Raw genomic sequence first — 20,985 nt, forward strand, 5'->3', positions numbered from 1 at the left:
ACTTTAACTCTGAATTTCCTGTCTGATAAAAAAGCCATGATCCAGTTATACATTCTCCCCCCAACACCCATTCTACTCAATTTGATGAGCAACCCATCCCTCAACATAGTCATACGCCTTTTCAATATCAAAATATACTCTTTCATTTTCATTGTCTTTTCAACCTCATTGCTTACTCTTACCAAAGCATCAATTGTGGATCTTCCTTTACGAAAACCACTCTGAAAATGACTCAGTAACCCTCTCTGTTCTAAGACGTGTGATATGCACTATCATCTTCTCCATCCATTTACACAAGTGTGATGTAAGTGCTATGGGTCTGTAGTCATTGGGATTAGCAGGATCTTTCCCTGGCTTATTAAATGGCAATATGACTGCCGTTTTCCAACTCCTTGGTAAAACTCAATTTCTCCAGATTTTATTAAATAGTCTCAGTACTAATTTGAATGTTTCCACAGGTAATTGCCGGAACATGGCATAGCATAACTGATCTTGTCCTGGTACTGAGTATCCTGTAAAGCTATTTTAAAAGTTCTGCTATTGAGAAGTCTACATCAAGAGCTGATTTATCATCCCGTCTCTTTTCCCTCACATTTTCATTTTCTCTTAATACACACTCTTTTTGCTGTCTATGTTTGTCATCCAGGTGCTCCCCACTATGCACCGCGGCAAATGCCCTACCTAAACATTCTGCCTTCTCTTCATTTGAAACTGCCACTTTATCCCCATCAATCAAAGCGGGAATTTTAACCAACTTCCTTTTCCCATTCATCCGTTTAAACATAGACCATACATCCCCTAACTTTACTCCTCTTCCAATGGTGGAACAAAACTCTCTCCATTACGTCTTTTTTGTGTATTTTATTGTTTTACGGGCTACTGCCCTTTTCCTTTGATAATCTGTAATATTGTCTTGGGACAAGTCTTTCTTTAAAGACCTAAATGCCTTGTTTCGTTCTTTAATAGCTCTGCTACATTCCTCATTCCACCTCGGCACCACCTTCTTCCTACCCTCTGTTGTTCTTTTTGGTATAGTTTTATTTGCTGCTTCTTTAATGTGCATTGTGACTTGATTTGAGCACTCCTCTATACTTCCTTCTAATGCTAATAATTGTGCTGACTCCTTACAGTAAAGCCTAAATGTGTGACTATGAGTATCAATTAGGTTAAAAATTATCCGTTTTAAGCAGACCTTGTTGTTTCTGAAGGTACCATATTTATATTGATGCAATTATGAATTTACTTAAGCCTTTAGGGTTTTATTAAATGTCGACAACAGTGTTTCATTTTGTATTTAACCCTTCACTCCGCTTTCAGAACCATGACCTGATTGAACAGGTTGGATTGGGAAGGCGGGCAGTCTCCTATAAATGTGGTTGGGAAGAGAGGGGAGGGGGGCATTTGTGTTTGTTCCTTGCTGGTGAACGCAGCACCAGGCATGATGTTTTGTGTTCCTGTAAAAGAATAAGGAAGGCAAAGAAATAAAACACCTGTTTATTTTTGAAAGAAAACCCTCTCTCCATATATTGTTTTTTCACCTGCACCTCACATTGTAACACCTATTTTAAAGTGAAGTCTTGTTCATAACCAATAAGCTAGTAGTTTGACTCTAGTTGACCTGAACAGGTTCCCTATTCTAAAGTTGTCTACTCTTGACACTTTGTAAATATATTATAACACACACTGAAATTAACCTCAACAGCACATGAACAAAGTAGGCACATGTCAAAATATCTGTTTTATTAATGAACCACTAAAGAGAGGTTCAGACACATACCAAAACATGTCAAGTTTCTCCAAGGCTGAGAACACATATGCAGCCTGTACTTTAATAAAAACTGATTTTTAACAGTCGGTAAACATAAGTAAAGGCATTAACCCCGTGTCGTTTCACACTAAGGTTAAGGAATAGTGGATAGGAAAAGACGATAGGAGCTGATTTTTGGACAATTCGACTGCAACGCAGAACAGACTGCTAACTCAACAGGAACTATCAAAAACACCCCAATAGAAGTTTAAAGTCACAACATTTTATTAACAGATTATTTGAGAAACTACTCTGCAGATTAGTGAACAGTGAAACTAAATTCCTTCAATGCAGCTTAAAGAGGCTAGCAGTTTAACCCTGGATATATAATATTTTATATATGGAATAACAAGGCTATTAGAAAACCATGGTTGAAACACGGCATTGTAAAACATTTCTTCATAGTTCAATAAACAACAAGAAAGTCCCCTCAGATGTTAAGACCTTTACAGATACATGCAGCTAAATATAACATTTTAAAAGGTTAAGATACACAAGGAGGTAAAAGGTATGATAATAACAAATTAAATACAGTGTTATGTTCCCTCCTAAACTAGGGGTACAAAGGGAAGTAACAACATGTAAAAATAACCGGGAGAGAGGAAACTGATTTGGCAAAATTAGTAGATAATGTTTAACTTTTTTGAAAAGGAAGAAGGCTCACCAGCCAATTTACAAAACAAACTTAAGATGAACTGAGAACAACTTTCTCCTAAAAGAAAGTGACTGAAGTAGGACTCAATGCACAAAGATAAACTGGAGCACATCTCCTAACAATGAACAAGTTAAACAAACAGGTCTCACACAGAGACACCACACTACACATGCTGCCACGTCACACATGCAGCCCAGAGGAGAAGGATTATGAAAACTAAATTATGGTTTCTCTCAGAAAGATAAGACACAAGACAAGTGAATAGATTCAACAATATGAAACCCTATCAAATAAAGTGAACATATAGGTACAACAGAAATACAAATACAAATTAATAGTAATAAAAACGTCATAATTCTAATTAAGGTTAAACGATTAAAATGTAAAAATAAATGTTGTTATTGAAACTGTTAAAAAAAACTAATATAAGATAAAAGTAGGTAAATAATAAAGACTAAAAGACCATTTAAAGTGGGGGGTTGCTAATAATAAGCTAATCTAAAGAGATGTGTCTTTAGCTGGCATTTAAAAATGTCCACTGAGCCTCTCTGATATTTCCTGGTGTTCCACAGTTTGGGAGTGTAGTGGAGAAAACCCTCGCCCATTTTATTTTGGGGGATTTTAGGGATATTTAAAAAGCTGAGGAGGACCTCAGGGCTTGTCCTGGTACATAAAACAAGACTGACTGTGAATTGAAGTCTGTTAGTCAGACTTCAATTCAGAAAGACTCTTAAAATATAACAATACAGCTCTCAGGACTTCAGGAGGAGGAAACAGCTAGCTTGGCTCTCATAGTTGTTCAAAACAATGCAGTGTGGATTCGCTCGTGGACATTAAGGTGAATACTTTGAGAAAACGTTTTCCCACACTCTTAACACTACTATGGTGTGTCTCTCATGTGAACACGGTGATGTCTTTGGAGAGTACCTGATGTAGTGAACGTTTTCCCACACTCTTCACAGCTGTACGGTTTTTCTCCCGTGTGAATACGTCGATGTGATTTGAGATCACCTGATTGAGTGAACGTTTTCCCACACTCTTCACAGCTGTACGGTTTTTCTCCAGTGTGAATACGTCGATGTATTTTGAGAGCAACTGATGAAGTGAATGTTTTCCCACACTCTTCACAGCTGTACGGGTTGTCTCCTGTGTGAATACGATGATGTACTTTGAGATCACCTGATCTAGTGAACGTTTTCCCACACTCTTCACAGCTGTACGGTTTTTCTCCAGTATGAATACGATGATGTCTTTGAAAATTAGCTAACTTCATGAATGTTTTCCCACACTCTTCACAGCTGTACGGTTTTTCTCCAGTGTGAATACGTTGATGTGATTTGAGAGCACCATATTGAGTGAAAGTTGTCCCACACTCTTCACAGCTGTACGGTTTTTCTCCTGTGTGAATACGATGATGTGCTTTGAGAGCACCTGATGTAGGGAACGTTTTCCCACACTCTTCACAGCTGTACGGTTTTTCTCCAGTGTGAATACGTTGATGTGATTTGAGAGTACCTGATTGAGTGAATGTTTTCCCACACTCTTCACAGCTGTACGGTTTTTCTCCAGTGTGAATACGTTGATGTGATTTGAGAGCACCTGATTGAGTGAAAGTTGTCCCACAGTCTTCACAGCTGTACGGTTTTTCTCCAGTGTGAATACGATGATGTGCTTTGAGAGTACTTGATGTAGGGAATGTTTTCCCACACTCTTCACAGCTGTACGGTTTTTCTCCAGTGTGAATACGATGATGTGCTTTGAGAGTACTTGATGTAGGGAACGTTTTCCCACACTCTTCACAGCTGTATGGTTTTTCTCCAGTGTGAATAAGCAGGTGGAGCTTTAAATTTCCAGATATTGTAAACGATTTGTCACATTGCTGACAAATGTGACATCTCTCTCTTCCTTTCGGTTTCTAAAACAGACGGACAGAGAAAGAGAGAAAGTAAATCTAAAAAGCATAAATACATATACAGTTAACACAATAAAAACTTGCTTAATACAAACCTTCAGTTAACAAAATACTTATTTCACTAACTGTTTGCGTTTAATATATTTGATGCAGTAATACAGCAACATTCTAACCAAAGTAAACACAGCAACGTTCTACATTGGGAATGAGATTTCTGTAAATATTTTTAACTAAATAAACTACCCAGTAATAAAACTTGTATAGCCCTTATTTGAATCATTAGGTTTTAAAAGTTGTAAAATGCACTAAAAGCTGAATCCAGATGTATTTTCTCTCTCCATTCATTCTACTGAGCCGAGTGAGGGAGATTGGAGGCGGGGCTTAAGGGAAAACTCAACTGCGCATGCTCTATGCTCTCGACAGCAAGGCATGATGGGTAATTTGTGACGTTTTGCTCTTGAGAATGTCAGGCCATTTTGACTTAATGTGCCAATGAGCAGCTCTCATAACAAAGAATGAGGCCTCCGATGCAGTATCCAGTTCTTATTAAACATCCATGAGTGAAACACAGGAGAGCTGGAGCTTTATGGCAAACACCGAAGGTTTATTATGAAGTTACGGTCGGAGAATTGACAAAAACATGTGTTGCTGACATGAGGTCACACAGAGGTTGCCGACCAACTCTGAACATCTTCCGGTACCGGGGGCACGGTAGCCTATTTTTCAGGCCTCAGGCTCGAAAATGACATTCCCAGAACAATTGACCATAACTTCTCTTCTAAAAAGGGGTAAATTAATAATCTTTTTTCTCAAAGCAATGATAAACCTGTGAGTTGCATGTAGAACAGTCAGAGTCAATATAGATTTTTTTTACATTTTAAAGTAAATTCAGATTGAACATAGTAAAAAAAAACGTAAATGATAGTGTCCGTCCAAAAAAAAAACATTACTTATAGTGAAAACCACCCTTGAATGATGGGATAGTAGACTAAAAGTTTTAGGAATCCAAACTATAACATATAAGTACCCTGTATCAAGATTGATGCAAAACAAGTGACATTTGACCTTTTTATGGAGATTTAGAAGAAAACCCACTTCTGGGGTCATTTGGGTGGATTTGCCATATCTCTGGCCCCCCTCCTTCGATTTTGATGAAATTGACTTCTCTTTTTAACTGTTGGAGCCAATAGAATCGAGGGGAAGTTCCTAAAATCCATCTAAACATTACCCATTGGTGAATGAGTGATGCACAGCCAGAGTGCCCCGGAACCGGAAGCTGTCCTACACTCTGGTAGCTATCAGAGCGGCTACATATGAAATCTCCGTTATTGACATAAATATGAGGATGGTTTATCAGTAATCATTTCAAAGTGACACAGACACATTGGATTAACCTTCAGCAGGGTTTTTATCGTTTTAATGCCATTGAACAGAAGAGCTCAGGTGAGACAATGTCCCGTAAATGCTCCGTGAAGCAACGTGTTGTGATGTCTGGTTTTGTTTCTCATGTCGCAAGTTTTGATCGCTCAGTGATGATACTTATATATGTCTGGAATCTGTGGAATCTCACGTCGGCTTGCTAGTCGATATATTGTTTTGCTGATACGATAAGTAATAAGGGTATTTTAACGGAGGTTCTGTGCTAAGTGCGTTAGCATTTTTTCGCTCAGGGCTAATTCAGAGCCTTTGTTATTACCCTTATGTTTCGTTTTACAAGAAATTGTTAATATTGTCTGATAGCTGAGTTTCTTCCCGTTAGGTGGGTACGAAACATTCATAGTTTTTTAAATGTTAAGAAGCCCTCAGACGCTGTTTCTTGCAAGATGTTGCACTTCACTTTAAACAACAGTAAAAAGTGTGTAACTTGCAAACTGTGTAAAGTCGAACTTGCATGGCACGGGAGCACCACAGTGATGCGGGAACATCTCAAACGTAAACAAAAAACCACCCGATCAAGATCCCTCCGCCTCACGTCCGTCTCTCTGATCATACTGTCAGGGTTTCTTTTTCCAATAATGACCGGCTCGCTGCACATTATCCGGCTTATTACATGGCCAAATGCTAAACAAACTGACAACTAACTTGACTTATTTTAACAGAATAACAAGGCTATTATCACGATACTATGCTGTATAGCAGGGGTCGGCAACCTTTTTGATATGAAGTGCCATTACAAAAAAAAATTGTTATCAGCGTGCCGACGATCGTGAATGATCAACGGGGGGGCGGGGGAGCCTCGCTGCGGGGAAGCAGTGTGCGTGTGTACCTGTCAGCGCAACTTACATGATGCCGAATTTAACAAACACATTTAAATAATTGGTTTAAACTGCATAATAATAAGGACGATCGTCCGTTCTGTGATTCTCCAGAACACACATGTTATGATATTAGGGTCATGCAGAGTGAGATGAGATCGCTACCCCTTTAAGAGAGAGAGAGAGGGGTGTGGCATGTGTGCATGTGTGTGGATGGTAGAGCGAGAGTGAGCATGTGTATGTTTCTGGAAGTGAAACGAGGCAGCAGAAAAACAGAGGTCTGTGATGTATTTTGTGAAACAGAAGAACAACTAAATAAATGCAACGGCCTCCCAAGAAGAGCTCGCCTCTCTCCAGTCATTTAAGCTAAAGTGGGTTATTGAACCTGATGAAGCTTGTTGCTTCTGCCCTGGGAGATGACAGAGAGTCATCCTCCCGTTTCCTCGACTACGGTCTGGGAGCCGACAGGAAAGTTCAACACATGCCCCTTAAACACCAACGCGTTTTCAGGGCCGGCTCGGAGCTAGAGCCTGAAAAGTACCGGTTTTTCCTCTTCACACCGCAGCGGCGCCGCCTCCTAGCTCCAGAATCCGGTTCCAGCTCCAAAAAATTGTCGGTCTAGAAGCAACTTAGCAAGACTCCGGAGCTAAGAGGCGGCGTCGCTTACGTCTCTCTTACGTCGAGGCGTGCAGGAAACTAAACCCACCTCCCCTGAACATGGGTCGACTGAAGAGTCTCGTCATGCCTGCCTACACCTTACATTGACCATCCGTTCGCTGTTATTGATCATTGTGGAGAGCAGGCAGACGTTTTGTTTTGTATTATAGCAGCTATCGGATGGAATCAATACATGGGCTGCACAGGTTGTCATGTCCGACTATCACAAGTAGAATCATAATGAAAAATACGCCGCTAAAATGTGCCTGTAGAAAACGGCTTATGCCACAATAGGATAGCAATAGCAAGTAGTCAGTTTAGCTTCGGTTGCTATGATAACATCACCCATTTTATACCAGAGAAACTTTCATAACAGCGTTGTGATGCCAAACAGCGTCAATTCAGACTGACACACATTCACTTAAGGGGAACTGGGGATATGTATCAGCTGCTTGTGTGACAGTCAGACAGTGAATACTTTAGAGCCGTGTGAGCTAACCCGGAGCTAACGGGAGAATAAACTCCCGTGGAAGAGCAGCCAGCACTGCAGCGGTCGGTAAATGCCGCTGAAACACATTAATAAACAATGAACCACGGCACTCTGGAGAAAAGTATAAGGTTGGAGAAGTCGTTATTTAATTTAAATCTGGCTTCGTATGATTAAAAGCAACATGATCATTGACCCGACGCAGTCCCCCGTTGTTGTTGTGAGCGCCGTTGGGGAGCAAACCAGCGATGTAAACGGTGATGTCGTAAACGTCGGGCTCTGGGCGGTGTGAACAAAGCGGGAGCAGAAAAGGGAAACCGTAGCTGAACCAGAAAAGCTCTAGCACGGAGCTAGAATGGGAAAAGCGCTGGTGTGAAAGCCGCAACACGGATGGCCAGTCCGCCCCTTTGTAGCATATTATTTCGATGAGAGATGAGCAGATCACCACTGGGCTTTTAACTAAAGACACAGCCACGCATAAACTGCGGCATTTGTACAGCTCCTTATGGGTACTGCAATTTGTGAAGTGCTTTCCTCTGTGGTCAAACGATCAGTACTGCACCACGGAAGAAAGCGGCAGAAAGTCGCCTGGAGTTAACCTCTTAAGCCCTGAGCCTGTTTTTCAGGTCTCAGGCTCGAAAATGACATTCCCAGAACAAATGACCATATCTTCCCTTCTAAAAGGGTTAAATTAATAATCTTTGTTCTCAAAGTAATGATAAACCTGTGAGTTGGATGTAGAAGTGTCAGAATCAATATAAATGTTTTTTATTTTAAAGAAAATTCAGATTTTACATAGTAAAAAACTGTAAATTATAGTGTCCGTCCAAAAATGATTTTTTACAGATAGTGAAAACTACCCTTGGATGATGGGTTAGTAGACTAAAAGCTTTAGGAATCCAAAGTACAACATATAATAAGTACCCTGTATCAAGATTGATGCAAAACAAGTGAAATTTGACCTTTTTAGAGAGGTTTAGCCAAAAAAAAAACACTTCTGGGGTCATTTGGGTGGATTTGACCTATCTCTGGCCCCCCTTGGTCGATTTGGTTGGTTGACACACCCTTGTGACTGTTAGAGCCAATAGAATCGAAGGGGGAGGCTCACATACACACACATTGTAAAGAAAAAATGTGGGCGCTTCGCGTGTGGAAATCGAAAGCAAAGTGGATGAATGTCTCCTTCTGGAATTTGGAAATTAAAAAGCCGTTTTATTGCTTATGGATTATCAGAAATAATTTCAAAGAAGGCACAGACACATAGGATGAACCTATGGATTAACTGCAGCATCGTTTTTTTTATCGTTTTAATGCCATTGAAGACCACTTTTGACCAAGGTAAGCCATGTTTACGTTTTTTAGCTACTTAGCTCCACATGTGATGATGTACGCTTTCGTTTATAGCGTCGCGAATGTTTATCACTGAGTGTTGAGGTTTTTTACACAGATTCAGTGTCTCCAGGACACCAAAAAACGAGTGGTTGGCTGTGCATCTAGGATAAGTAATAAGGGAGTTATGAGTGAGTTTAAGTGCCTTTGTAGGTTCCGTTTTTTTCGCTCGAGGCTAATTCAGAGGCTGAGTGCTAGCATTGTGGTTTTTTTTTGAAAAAAAAAATTAAAAAGATCAGTTAGCTGAGTTTCTTCCCGTTACATGGATATAACACATTCATAGTTTTATTCAATATTAAGATTCCTTAGACGTTGTTTCCTGCAAATGACGCGTTTATCCGCCCGGTACCGGGGGGGATGGTGTGGAACAGGTTAAAGAGAGCGGGGGCTGCGCTGCGTGCATGGCTTCCTTCTGCAGGTAACGGGGAGACGCGCCCTGGCGGCGGTCTCGTTCAGGATCCGAAAATACAATTTAAATATTTTGCACACTTATTCCTAGTATGCCACTGGTTACGGTGCCACGCGTGCCAGGGGTTGCCGACCCCTGCTGTATAGTGTAAGAAAAAGTTTTTAGAGAGTACTTGTCCATGGACAAGTGAGTTTGGCAATTTACTTGTCCGAATACATTTTTCACTTGTCCAGAATGGAAAAAAATTGGGGGCCACTGGAAATCTTCTTCTTCGCCATCGTATTTTACATTTTCCCACGGTTTTTACGACACCGCTAACGTAAGTGAGCGGTAAGATTTTACTGCATCACACATAGGGTTGGGTATCGTTTGGATTTTAACGATTTCGGTTCTGATTTTCGATTCCGGTTATTTTCGGTTCTCGATTCCGGTTCTTTGAAAGGGTAAAAATAAGTCCCATGACAAACTGGGAGAAAAATATATTTATGAAAACGTTAAGTCAAATCTGTATTCCTATTTACAAATCACTTCATACTGTTTAATTTCGTTACGGTTATTGAATAAAATTATATAAAAATAATCTCTGCATTGTTTAGTTATTTCCAAGTGGTGCAGTTTGAGAATGTACAATTGGCCCAGTCTCCTCTGATGTTATACTGCAACCTGCCTGTGAGACAGAGTCCAACCAGACATGTCCAACACATAGGCCTAGCGCTTTTCTACAACTCAAAGACGAATGCACTAGGGATGTCCCGATCCGATCACGTGATCGGGGATGATCACGTGATTTTCACGTGATCGGGGATCGGGAGAAAAAAATCGGGGATCGGAATTTATTTTTTATATAAAATATTTTTATACATTTTGTTTAATGTTACAAAACAAAAATGACCATGTTCACGTCTTAAAGTCATCCTGAGGCCTTAGTTTTGGGTTAAAATTACACAACATCATGTATGTGTTGCTTCTTTTGGGCTTGTTTTCATAGACCTGGTTGCTTATTTCTCTCAAATCTGGCAACAGAGTGGGCGCAGTGTCTAATAGTAGCAGTAAGCTAACAAGAGGCTACGTTCAGCTGGTGACTCGGGAGTCGGGACAGAGAAAATGTCAGGAGTTTGGAAGTATTATAAAATTGAAAGCGAAGGCAGTGTAACAGCCAGATGCAATGTTTGCAAGGCGGAGGTTCCGCGTGGTGGAAAGAACAGAGCTACGTTCAACACGACCAATCTAATACAAACACCACCAACAACAACACGACGAGTACACAGCGGCCACTCAGGTAACGGTGTTACCGTTTAACTGGTGACACCGGGGAACTCGTGACGTTCTATAACGGCAGGAATGTGTCAGGGGCGTGTACTTTGAGGAGCCACGAATAACCAGGAAATACACATTTCGATCGCTTCTTCTGTTGTTTACATTTATCTTTTGGTATATTTGGCTCCATAGGAAAACTTTGATGCACATTCAGTACCAGTGTGTGAGGTTGTGGTTGCGATGCCGATATCCGGACGCGTACAGCGAGGACTACACAATGACAATGAGGTGACTGGGGATGTCTGTTCAAAACATTGCAAACGTGAATAAATCATTTCAAATATATATTTGTCTCCGACTTTCATTTGTACATCGTTGTTAATGTGATGTTTAGTAGCTTTGATAGCTGTCCATACCTTCAGACAGCCTAAAAGTAAGACACAAGTTGTTTATTGTTTACTCACAGCCCGAATGCAGCATCGAGGTCCGTGGCAAGCTGTGATCCTCTCCGATTAAGTTGTGACAGGACTTCTGTAGCTATTCTCCAGCGAGTAAGGTTTTTATTAAATACCTCCATCCCTCTCATCACAACAACAAGACTCTACACCAGGGGTCGGCAACCTTTTTGATATGAAGTGCCATTTAAAAAAAAAAAAAATTATCAGCGTGCCAACGATCGAGAATTATCAACGGGGGGGGGGGGGGGGGGGGGGGGGGGGGGGTTGAGGATGTTGAGGAGCTTGACGCTCGTGATCTATCAACAGGAGGGCGGGGGGGGCCTCGCTGCGGGGAAGCAGTGTGTGGACCTGTCAGCGCAACTTACATGATACCGAATTTAACAAACACATTTAAATAATTGGTTTAAACGGCATAATAATAAGGACGATCGTCCGTTCTGTGATTCTCCAGAACACACATGTTATGATATTAGGGTCATGCAGAGTGAGATGAGATCGCTGTCCCTTTAAGAGAGAGAGAGAGGGGTGTGGCATGTGTGCATGTGTGTGGATGGTAGAGCGAGAGTGAGCATGTGTATGTTTCTGGAAGTGAAACGAGGCAGCAGAAAAACAGAGGTCTGTGATGTATTTTGTGAAACAGAAGAACAACTAAATAAATGCAACGGCCTCCCAAGAAGAGCTCGCCTCTCTCCAGTCATTTAAGCTAAAGTGGGTTATTGAACCTGATGAAGCTTGTTGCTTCTGCCCTGGGAGATGACAGAGAGTCATCCTCCCGTTTCCTCGACTACGGTCTGGGAGCCGACAGGAAAGTTCAACACATGCCCCTTAAACACCAACGCGTTTTCAGGGCCGGCTCGGAGCTAGAGCCTGAAAAGTACCGGTTTTTTCCTCTTCACACCGCAGCGGCGCCGCCTCCTAGCTCCAGAATCCGGTTCCAGCTCCAAAAAATTGTCGGTCTAGAAGCAACTTAGCAAGACTCCGGAGCTAAGAGGCGGCGTCGCTTACGTCTCTCTTACGTCGAGGCGTGCAGGAAACTAAACCCACCTCCCCTGAACATGGGTCGACTGAAGAGTCTCGTCATGCCTGCCTACACCTTACATTGACCATCCGTTCGCTGTTATTGATCATTGTGGAGAGCAGGCAGACGTTTTGTTTTGTATTATAGCAGCTATCGGATGGAATCAATACATGGGCTGCACAGGTTGTCATGTCCGACTATCACAAGTAGAATCATAATGAAAAATACGCCGCTAAAATGTGCCTGTAGAAAACGGCTTATGCCACAATAGGATAGCAATAGCAAGTAGTCAGTTTAGCTTCGGTTGCTATGATAACATCACCCATTTTATACCAGAGAAACTTTCATAACAGCGTTGTGATGCCAAACAGCGTCAATTCAGACTGACACACATTCACTTAAGGGGAACTGGGGATATGTATCAGCTGCTTGTGTGACAGTCAGACAGTGAATACTTTAGAGCCGTGTGAGCTAACCCGGAGCTAACGGGAGAATAAACTCCCGTGGAAGAGCAGCCAGCACTGCAGCGGTCGGTAAATGCCGCTGAAACACATTAATAAACAATGAACCACGGCACTCTGGAGAAAAGTATAAGGTTGGAGAAGTCGTTATTTAATTTAAATCTGGCTTCGTATGATTAAAAGCAACATGATCATTGACCCGACGCAGTCCCCCGTTGTTGTTGTGAGCGCCGTTGGGGAGCAAACCAGCGATGTAAACGGTGATGTCGTAAACGTCGGGCTCTGGGCGGTGTGAACAAAGCGGGAGCAGAAAAGGGAAACCGTAGCTGAACCAGAAAAGCTCTAGCACGGAGCTAGAATGGGAAAAAGCGCTGGTGTGAAAGCCGCAACACGGATGGCCAGTCCGCCCCTTTGTAGCATATTATTTCGATGAGAGATGAGCAGATCACCACTGGGCTTTTAACTAAAGACACAGCCACGCATAAACTGCGGCATTTGTACAGCTCCTTATGGGTACTGCAATTTGTGAAGTGCTTTCCTCTGTGGTCAAACGATCAGTACTGCACCACGGAAGAAAGCGGCAGAAAGTCGCCTGGAGTTAACCTCTTAAGCCCTGAGCCTGTTTTTCAGGTCTCAGGCTCGAAAATGACATTCCCAGAACAAATGACCATATCTTCCCTTCTAAAAGGGTTAAATTAATAATCTTTGTTCTCAAAGTAATGATAAACCTGTGAGTTGGATGTAGAAGTGTCAGAATCAATATAAATGTTTTTTATTTTAAAGAAAATTCAGATTTTACATAGTAAAAAACTGTAAATTATAGTGTCCGTCCAAAAATGATTTTTTACAGATAGTGAAAACTACCCTTGGATGATGGGTTAGTAGACTAAAAGCTTTAGGAATCCAAAGTACAACATATAATAAGTACCCTGTATCAAGATTGATGCAAAACAAGTGAAATTTGACCTTTTTAGAGAGGTTTAGCCAAAAAAAAAAACACTTCTGGGGTCATTTGGGTGGATTTGACCTATCTCTGGCCCCCCCTTGGTCGATTTGGTTGGTTGACACACCCTTGTGACTGTTAGAGCCAATAGAATCGAAGGGGGAGGCTCACATACACACACATTGTAAAGAAAAAATGTGGGCGCTTCGCGTGTGGAAATCGAAAGCAAAGTGGATGAATGTCTCCTTCTGGAATTTGGAAATTAAAAAGCCGTTTTATTGCTTATGGATTATCAGAAATAATTTCAAAGAAGGCACAGACACATAGGATGAACCTATGGATTAACTGCAGCATCGTTTTTTTATCGTTTTAATGCCATTGAAGACCACTTTTGACCAAGGTAAGCCATGTTTACGTTTTTTAGCTACTTAGCTCCACATGTGATGATGTACGCTTTCGTTTATAGCGTCGCAAATGTTTATCACTGAGTGTTGAGGTTTTTTACACAGATTCAGTGTCTCCAGGACACCAAAAAACGAGTGGTTGGCTGTGCATCTAGGATAAGTAATAAGGGAGTTATGAGTGAGTTTAAGTGCCTTTGTAGGTTCCGTTTTTTCGCTCGAGGCTAATTCAGAGGCTGAGTGCTAGCATTGTGGTTTTTTTTTGAAAAAAAAAATTAAAAAGATCAGTTAGCTGAGTTTCTTCCCGTTACATGGATATAACACATTCATAGTTTTATTCAATATTAAGATTCCTTAGACGTTGTTTCCTGCAAATGACGCGTTTATCCGCCCGGTACCGGGGGGATGGTGTGGAACAGGTTAAAGAGAGCGGGGCTGCGCTGCGTGCATGGCTTCCTTCTGCAGGTAACGGGGAGACGCGCCCTGGCGGCGGTCTCGTTCAGGATCCGAAAATACAATTTAAATATTTTGCACACTTATTCCTAGTATGCCACTGGTTACGGTGCCACGCGTGCCAGGGGTTGCCGACCCCTGCTGTATAGTGTAAGAAAAAGTTTTTAGAGAGTACTTGTCCATGGACAAGTGAGTTTGGCAATTTACTTGTCCGAATACATTTTTCACTTGTCCAGAATGGAAAAAAATTGGGGCCACTGGAAATCTTCTTCTTCGCCATCGTATTTTACATTTTCCCACGGTTTTTACGACACCGCTAACGTAAGTGAGCGGTAAGATTTTACTGCATCACACATAGGGTTGGGTATCGTTTGGATTTTAACGATTTCGGTTCTGATTTTCGATTCCGGTTATTTTCGGTTCTCGATTCCGGTTCTTTGAAAGGGTAAAAATAAGTCCCATGACAAACTGGGAGAAAAATATATTTATGAAAACGTTAAGTCAAATCTGTATTCCTATTTACAAATCACTTCATACTGTTTAATTTCGTTACGGTTATTGAATAAAATTATATAAAAATAATCTCTGCATTGTTTAGTTATTTCCAAGTGGTGCAGTTTGAGAATGTACAATTGGCCCAGTCTCCTCTGATGTTATACTGCAACCTGCCTGTGAGACAGAGTCCAACCAGACATGTCCAACACATAGGCCTAGCGCTTTCTACAACGCAAAGACGAATGCACTAGGGATGTCCCGATCCGATCACGTGATCGGGGATGATCACGTGATTTTCACGTGATCGGGGATCGGGAGAAAAAAATCGGGGATCGGAATTTATTTTTTATATAAAATATTTTTATACATTTTGTTTAATGTTACAAAACAAAAATGACCATGTTCACGTCTTAAAGTCATCCTGAGGCCTTAGTTTTGGGTTAAAATTACACAACATCATGTATGTGTTGCTTCTTTTGGGCTTGTTTTCATAGACCTGGTTGCTTATTTCTCTCAAATCTGGCAACAGAGTGGGCGCAGTGTCTAATAGTAGCAGTAAGCTAACAAGAGGCTACGTTCAGCTGGTGACTCGGGAGTCGGGACAGAGAAAATGTCAGGAGTTTGGAAGTATTATAAAATTGAAAGCGAAGGCAGTGTAACAGCCAGATGCAATGTTTGCAAGGCGGAGGTTCCGCGTGGTGGAAAGAACAGAGCTACGTTCAACACGACCAATCTAATACAAACACCACCAACAACAACACGACGAGTACACAGCGGCCACTCAGGTAACGGTGTTACCGTTTAACTGGTGACACCGGGGAACTCGTGACGTTCTATAACGGCAGGAATGTGTCAGGGGCGTGTACTTTGAGGAGCCACGAATAACCAGGAAATACACATTTCGATCGCTTCTTCTGTTGTTTACATTTATCTTTTGGTATATTTGGCTCCATAGGAAAACTTTGATGCACATTCAGTACCAGTGTGTGAGGTTGTGGTTGCGATGCCGATATCCGGACGCGTACAGCGAGGACTACACAATGACAATGAGGTGACTGGGGATGTCTGTTCAAAACATTGCAAACGTGAATAAATCATTTCAAATATATATTTGTCTCCGACTTTCATTTGTACATCGTTGTTAATGTGATGTTTAGTAGCTTTGATAGCTGTCCATACCTTCAGACAGCCTAAAAGTAAGACACAAGTTGTTTATTGTTTACTCACAGCCCGAATGCAGCATCGAGGTCCGTGGCAAGCTGTGATCCTCTCCGATTAAGTTGTGACAGGACTTCTGTAGCTATTCTCCAGCGAGTAAGGTTTTTATTAAATACCTCCATCCCTCTCATCACAACAACAAGACTCTACACCAGGGGTCGGCAACCTTTTTGATATGAAGTGCCATTTAAAAAAAAAAAAATTATCAGCGTGCCAACGATCGAGAATTATCAACGGGGGGGGGGGGGGGGGGGGGGGTGTTGAGGATGTTGAGGAGCTTGACGCTCGTGATCTATCAACAGGAGGGCGGGGGGGCCTCGCTGCGGGGAAGCAGTGTGTGGACCTGTCAGCGCAACTTACATGATACCGAATTTAACAAACACATTTAAATAATTGGTTTAAACGGCATAATAATAAGGACGATCGTCCGTTCTGTGATTCTCCAGAACACACATGTTATGATATTAGGGTCATGCAGAGTGAGATGAGATCGCTGTCCCTTTAAGAGAGAGAGAGAGGGGTGTTGCGTGTGCGTGTGAGTATGTTTCTGGAAGTGAAACGAGGCAGCAGAAAAACAGAGGTCTGTGATGTATTTTGTGAAACAGAAGAACAGCTAAATAAATGCAACGGCCTCTCAAGAAGAGCTCGCCTCTCTCCAGTCATTTAAGCTAAAGTGGGTTATTGAACCTGAAGCTCGTTGCTTCTGCCCTCCTCGACTACGGTCTGGGAGCCGACAGGAAAGTTCAACACACAGATGGCCAGTCCGCCCCTTTGTAGCATATTATTTCAATGAGAGATGAGCAGATCGCCACTGGGCTTTCAACTAAAGACACACACAGCCACGCAAAAACTGCGACATTTGTAAAGCTCCTTATGGGTACTGCAATTTGTGAAGTGCTTTCTTCCGTGGTGAAACGATCAGCACTGCACCACGGAGGAAAGCGGCAGAAAGTCACCTGGAGTTAAAGAGAGCGGGGCTGCGCTGCGTGCATGGCTTCCTTCTGCAGGTAACGGGGAGACGCGCTCTGGCGGCGGTCTCGTTCAGGATCCGAAAATACAATTTAAATATTTTGCACACTTATTCGACTTATTCCTAGTGTGCCACTGGCTACGGTGCCGCGTGCCAATGCTGGCACGCGTGCCAGGGGTTGCCGACCCCTGCTCTACACTGTGCAGAAAAAATACAAAATAAATGAAAATAACCTTGCTGGATAGCTTAGAATGAAACAAACAATCGTCCATGGCTGATATGTCACAGTAACGGGTAAACCACAGAAAAGTCGAGCGGGACACAAGTTGAATCCATATAATGAAATTGTTATTATATATATATATATCTCACTTTTCACCAGCTTGAGCTTCAATCTCTCTCTCTCTCTCTCGATACTCACAAACCAAGAAAGTTGTGACAGCTTCCTCCGGTTTATATAGCCTAGACAATCTAGGATAGAATAAATGATGGGTTGTGGTGGGGTCGTGTTTGAGATAGAATAAGAGAGAGAGAGCACGACGAGATCGAGAGCGATAGAGAGCGAGAGAGAGAGATAATATAGAGAGCGAGGAAGATAGCAGAGGGAGAGAGAGAGAGAGAGAGGAGGAGAGCAGAGAGAGAGAGAAGAGAGGAGAGGAGAGAATGAGAGAAGAGAGAGAGAGGGAAGAGAGTTAGAAGGAGGAGAAGAGAGAGAGAGGAGAGATTATCTCCTCCTCTCTCCTCTATCTCTCTCCTCTAGCTATCTCCGCTATCTCTCTCTCTCGCTCTCTCTCTCTCTCGCTCCTCTCTCTCTCGCCTCTCTTCTCGCCTCTCTCTCGAGCTCTCTCTCTCTCTCTCTCTCGCTCTCTCTCTCTCGCCTTCTCTCTCTCTCTCTCTCCGCTCCCTCTCGCTCTCTCGCTCCTCGCTCTATGCTCTATCGCTCTCCGCTCTCTCGCTTCTTAAGTGGCGAGAAGCATTTCCTTGGGAATCGACAAGCAGAACCAATATGGTCTAGCTGCGGCCTCGGCAAGTACACGACACGCCCACCTGACACGACGGTGGCTGAGAGACATTAGTGATCTCCAGTGTGCTGGGCAGTGTGGCGGCGGAGGGAGCCGAGGACACCACCGGAGGAGAGGCGAGCGATGACAGCAGCATCACCGTGGTGCAACTCTCCGCACAGACTGAGGGGACTTGTTACACGGAGCCCATCACCGGGGAAGCCTGCGGCGGGAGAAGGCGGTCTGCTCGGCCTGCCCTTGGCTCTGGGGTCCCTCCTTAAAAAAAGTCTCATCATACTTAATCCTAGACAGTAGCACATGGTATATATTGTACGACTTTGTCATTTTTTTTTAATGTTGATATGTATTCGCTCATAGCCTACTGTGCCTTTCACGCAGACAATACAAGTTCATTTTGAAATGACAAATAGCTTTATGTTTCAAGTTTATTTGCATTAAAAACGTGTTTTTAAACCCTTCTGTTGAAATTTGATATTTTGTTTCTTAAAAGATTAAATCTTTAAAAACATGCTGTTTGCCATTTTTAAAGTTTGATGGAAGAAATTAAAATATAGGTCACTGACGTGGAGCTTTACGCCTGCAATGCTTTCAAAAAAAATGTTGGTGTTGTTTCAGTTTTGAGTGAATATGGATGTTAAATTCACAAATGAGTATGAATAATCTTGAACAAGAACAGGATCTTGAGCCATGATGTTTTTAAAGTACAGAAACATTCAGAATGCATGACGATTCCTTCAAAGGTTTTGTAATAGACCCCTAGTACTTTTAATTTATAAAGTAATAATAATACATGTGAATGATTGAGCTCATTAGTGGCCTGACTGGCCCTCCTAATTTGGTCCTTAATGACCCCATGATGTGATTATGTATATCTTAAAACCGTTAACAACTATATTTAGATGTTCACAAATATCTACATTTATGTATAAATACATGTGTAGCAGTTAGACAAACATAATTAATAGATTATCTCATTAATACCTATTTTATATATTAAAAAAAAGTTTACTAAACCACCGTTTGTTGACAAAATGATTTGGGTTGAAAGTTATACTGTTGTGTCTCAAACGGATAGACTAGGTTATTAATTTATTTGCCTAATAGTTGCTTAAAATGCTACAATAACATTTGCAATTCGTTTTTAATCTGCCATGTACGATCTCTCAGCCACCGTAGTGTCGTGTCGTGTCGTGTACTTGCCGCGGCCGCAGCTGGACCCTTCTCAGCAGAACACCTCTAAAGGAACAATGGCGGACACGGACAATTTGCGAATGAGTTCTGCCTTTTGTAAACTGAATTTATCAATAATTTGTTAATAAATGAGGGCGAAAAACGTCACTTGTCCGCCGGACAAGTCAATTGAAAGATCTACTTCGATATTGTAAATAACACGTCCCGGACGGTGGGACGCACTGCTGTATAGATTAGATATCAGTGCTCCTTCTCCGGCTGTGTCTCTGAAATAATCAACACAACTACAGCTGACACAAAACAAGACAACTGAATACAACCGACAGACACAACAAAACAAATCTACAGCTACGTCTTAGTTTCATAGCAGAGGTGAGAAGTAACAAAGTACATTTACTCAAGAACTCTATTTAAGGTTCCAGTCTACGAGAAACGTAGGTTATATATGTGTTACAGCCAGTATTTTGTTTTCATAAGAAAGGCCACCTAATTGTCACGTCTGTAGTCAACACACTATAAAAGACTACAATTCCCACAGCTCCCGTTAGCTCCCATTAATTCCCGATAGCTCCCAGTGCAAACTCACCTGAACGAAGATTGTTTTCCCGGATCCCGCCATCCCGGTGTCTTCCCCCGGTGTCCTACTGTCTTCCCCCGGTGTCCCGGTGTCTCCTGAGGCCGTTAAACCCTCCCGGTTCTCCGGTAAATCCTCCGGAGCTGCGGAGGCCATGGTTGCAGTCGAATAGTCCAAAAATCAGCTCCTAACGTCTATCGTCTATCCCTTGACCTCTGTGTGAAACGTCACGGGGTTAAGGGATAGTGGATAGGAGAATTCAAAAGGACTTCGGAGCTGTTAGAAGTATTCGTTGTTCTCGCGTCCAGGAGAGAAACTTAAAATAAAGAGACTAATGGAGTCTTCTGGTCCCAAGGGGTGCAGGGGTGAGGAGAGGACAGACAACGCTCGTCTGCTCTATATATCCTCCGTTCGCTCCTCCTCTTCAATGGCGGCTGTGGTGACGTAGGGGCCCTCCTCGGTCTTCTGTGTCCGATATCGCGCATAACAGAGGATTTAAACGTTGTATATTCATTGCATAACTCCACACGCCTCTTCTCCTCATACTCTCTTTCATGACTTTTTCTTTAATGCATTTTAACGGCTCAAAACGTTACTTGCGTAAAACCGGAAGTCAAGCTTACTGTTGGTATTCCGGATGACTTCTTCCGGAATAGCTTTTCAAAATAAACTTTAGAATCAACGTTAACCACAGGCTGGTGCTAACTGGAAATGTTTTCACAATAAAATAGTTTTAAGATTACTCTATGTTTAAACTAAATTGCATCATTAAACATTGATTTTAATTTCTTACAGAGCATAGACTGTATATATAAAGCTTAGGAGAAGAGACTGCGGTACTTCAGAGAATCCGACTGCACTTTCTTCTTCTTCTTCTTCTTCTTCTTCTTCTTCTTCTTCTTCTTCTTCTTCTTCTTCTTCTTCTTTAATGGTGAATCGCTTCCACTTGGAGC

General features: G+C 42.1%; 1 protein-coding gene across 1 annotated transcript in view; it reads right to left on the bottom strand.

Moving 5' to 3' along the window:
- Positions 1–20,174, bottom strand: part of LOC117477333 (zinc finger protein 850-like) — a 195,115-nt gene extending 174,941 nt beyond the window's left edge. The window contains exons 1-2 of the mRNA XM_034124015.1: positions 20,045–20,174; positions 3,390–4,377 (exon numbers count right to left, since the gene is read on the bottom strand). Of these exons, the coding sequence (XP_033979906.1) occupies positions 3,390–4,377; positions 20,045–20,077 (1,021 nt within the window). The 5' untranslated portion in view covers positions 20,078–20,174. The remainder of the gene's footprint in view (positions 1–3,389; positions 4,378–20,044) is intronic.
- Positions 20,175–20,985: the final 811 nt, after the last annotated feature.

This window comes from Trematomus bernacchii, unplaced genomic scaffold (assembly GCF_902827165.1).
Source record: "Trematomus bernacchii unplaced genomic scaffold, fTreBer1.1, whole genome shotgun sequence".
Classification (NCBI taxonomy): domain Eukaryota; kingdom Metazoa; phylum Chordata; class Actinopteri; order Perciformes; family Nototheniidae; genus Trematomus; species Trematomus bernacchii.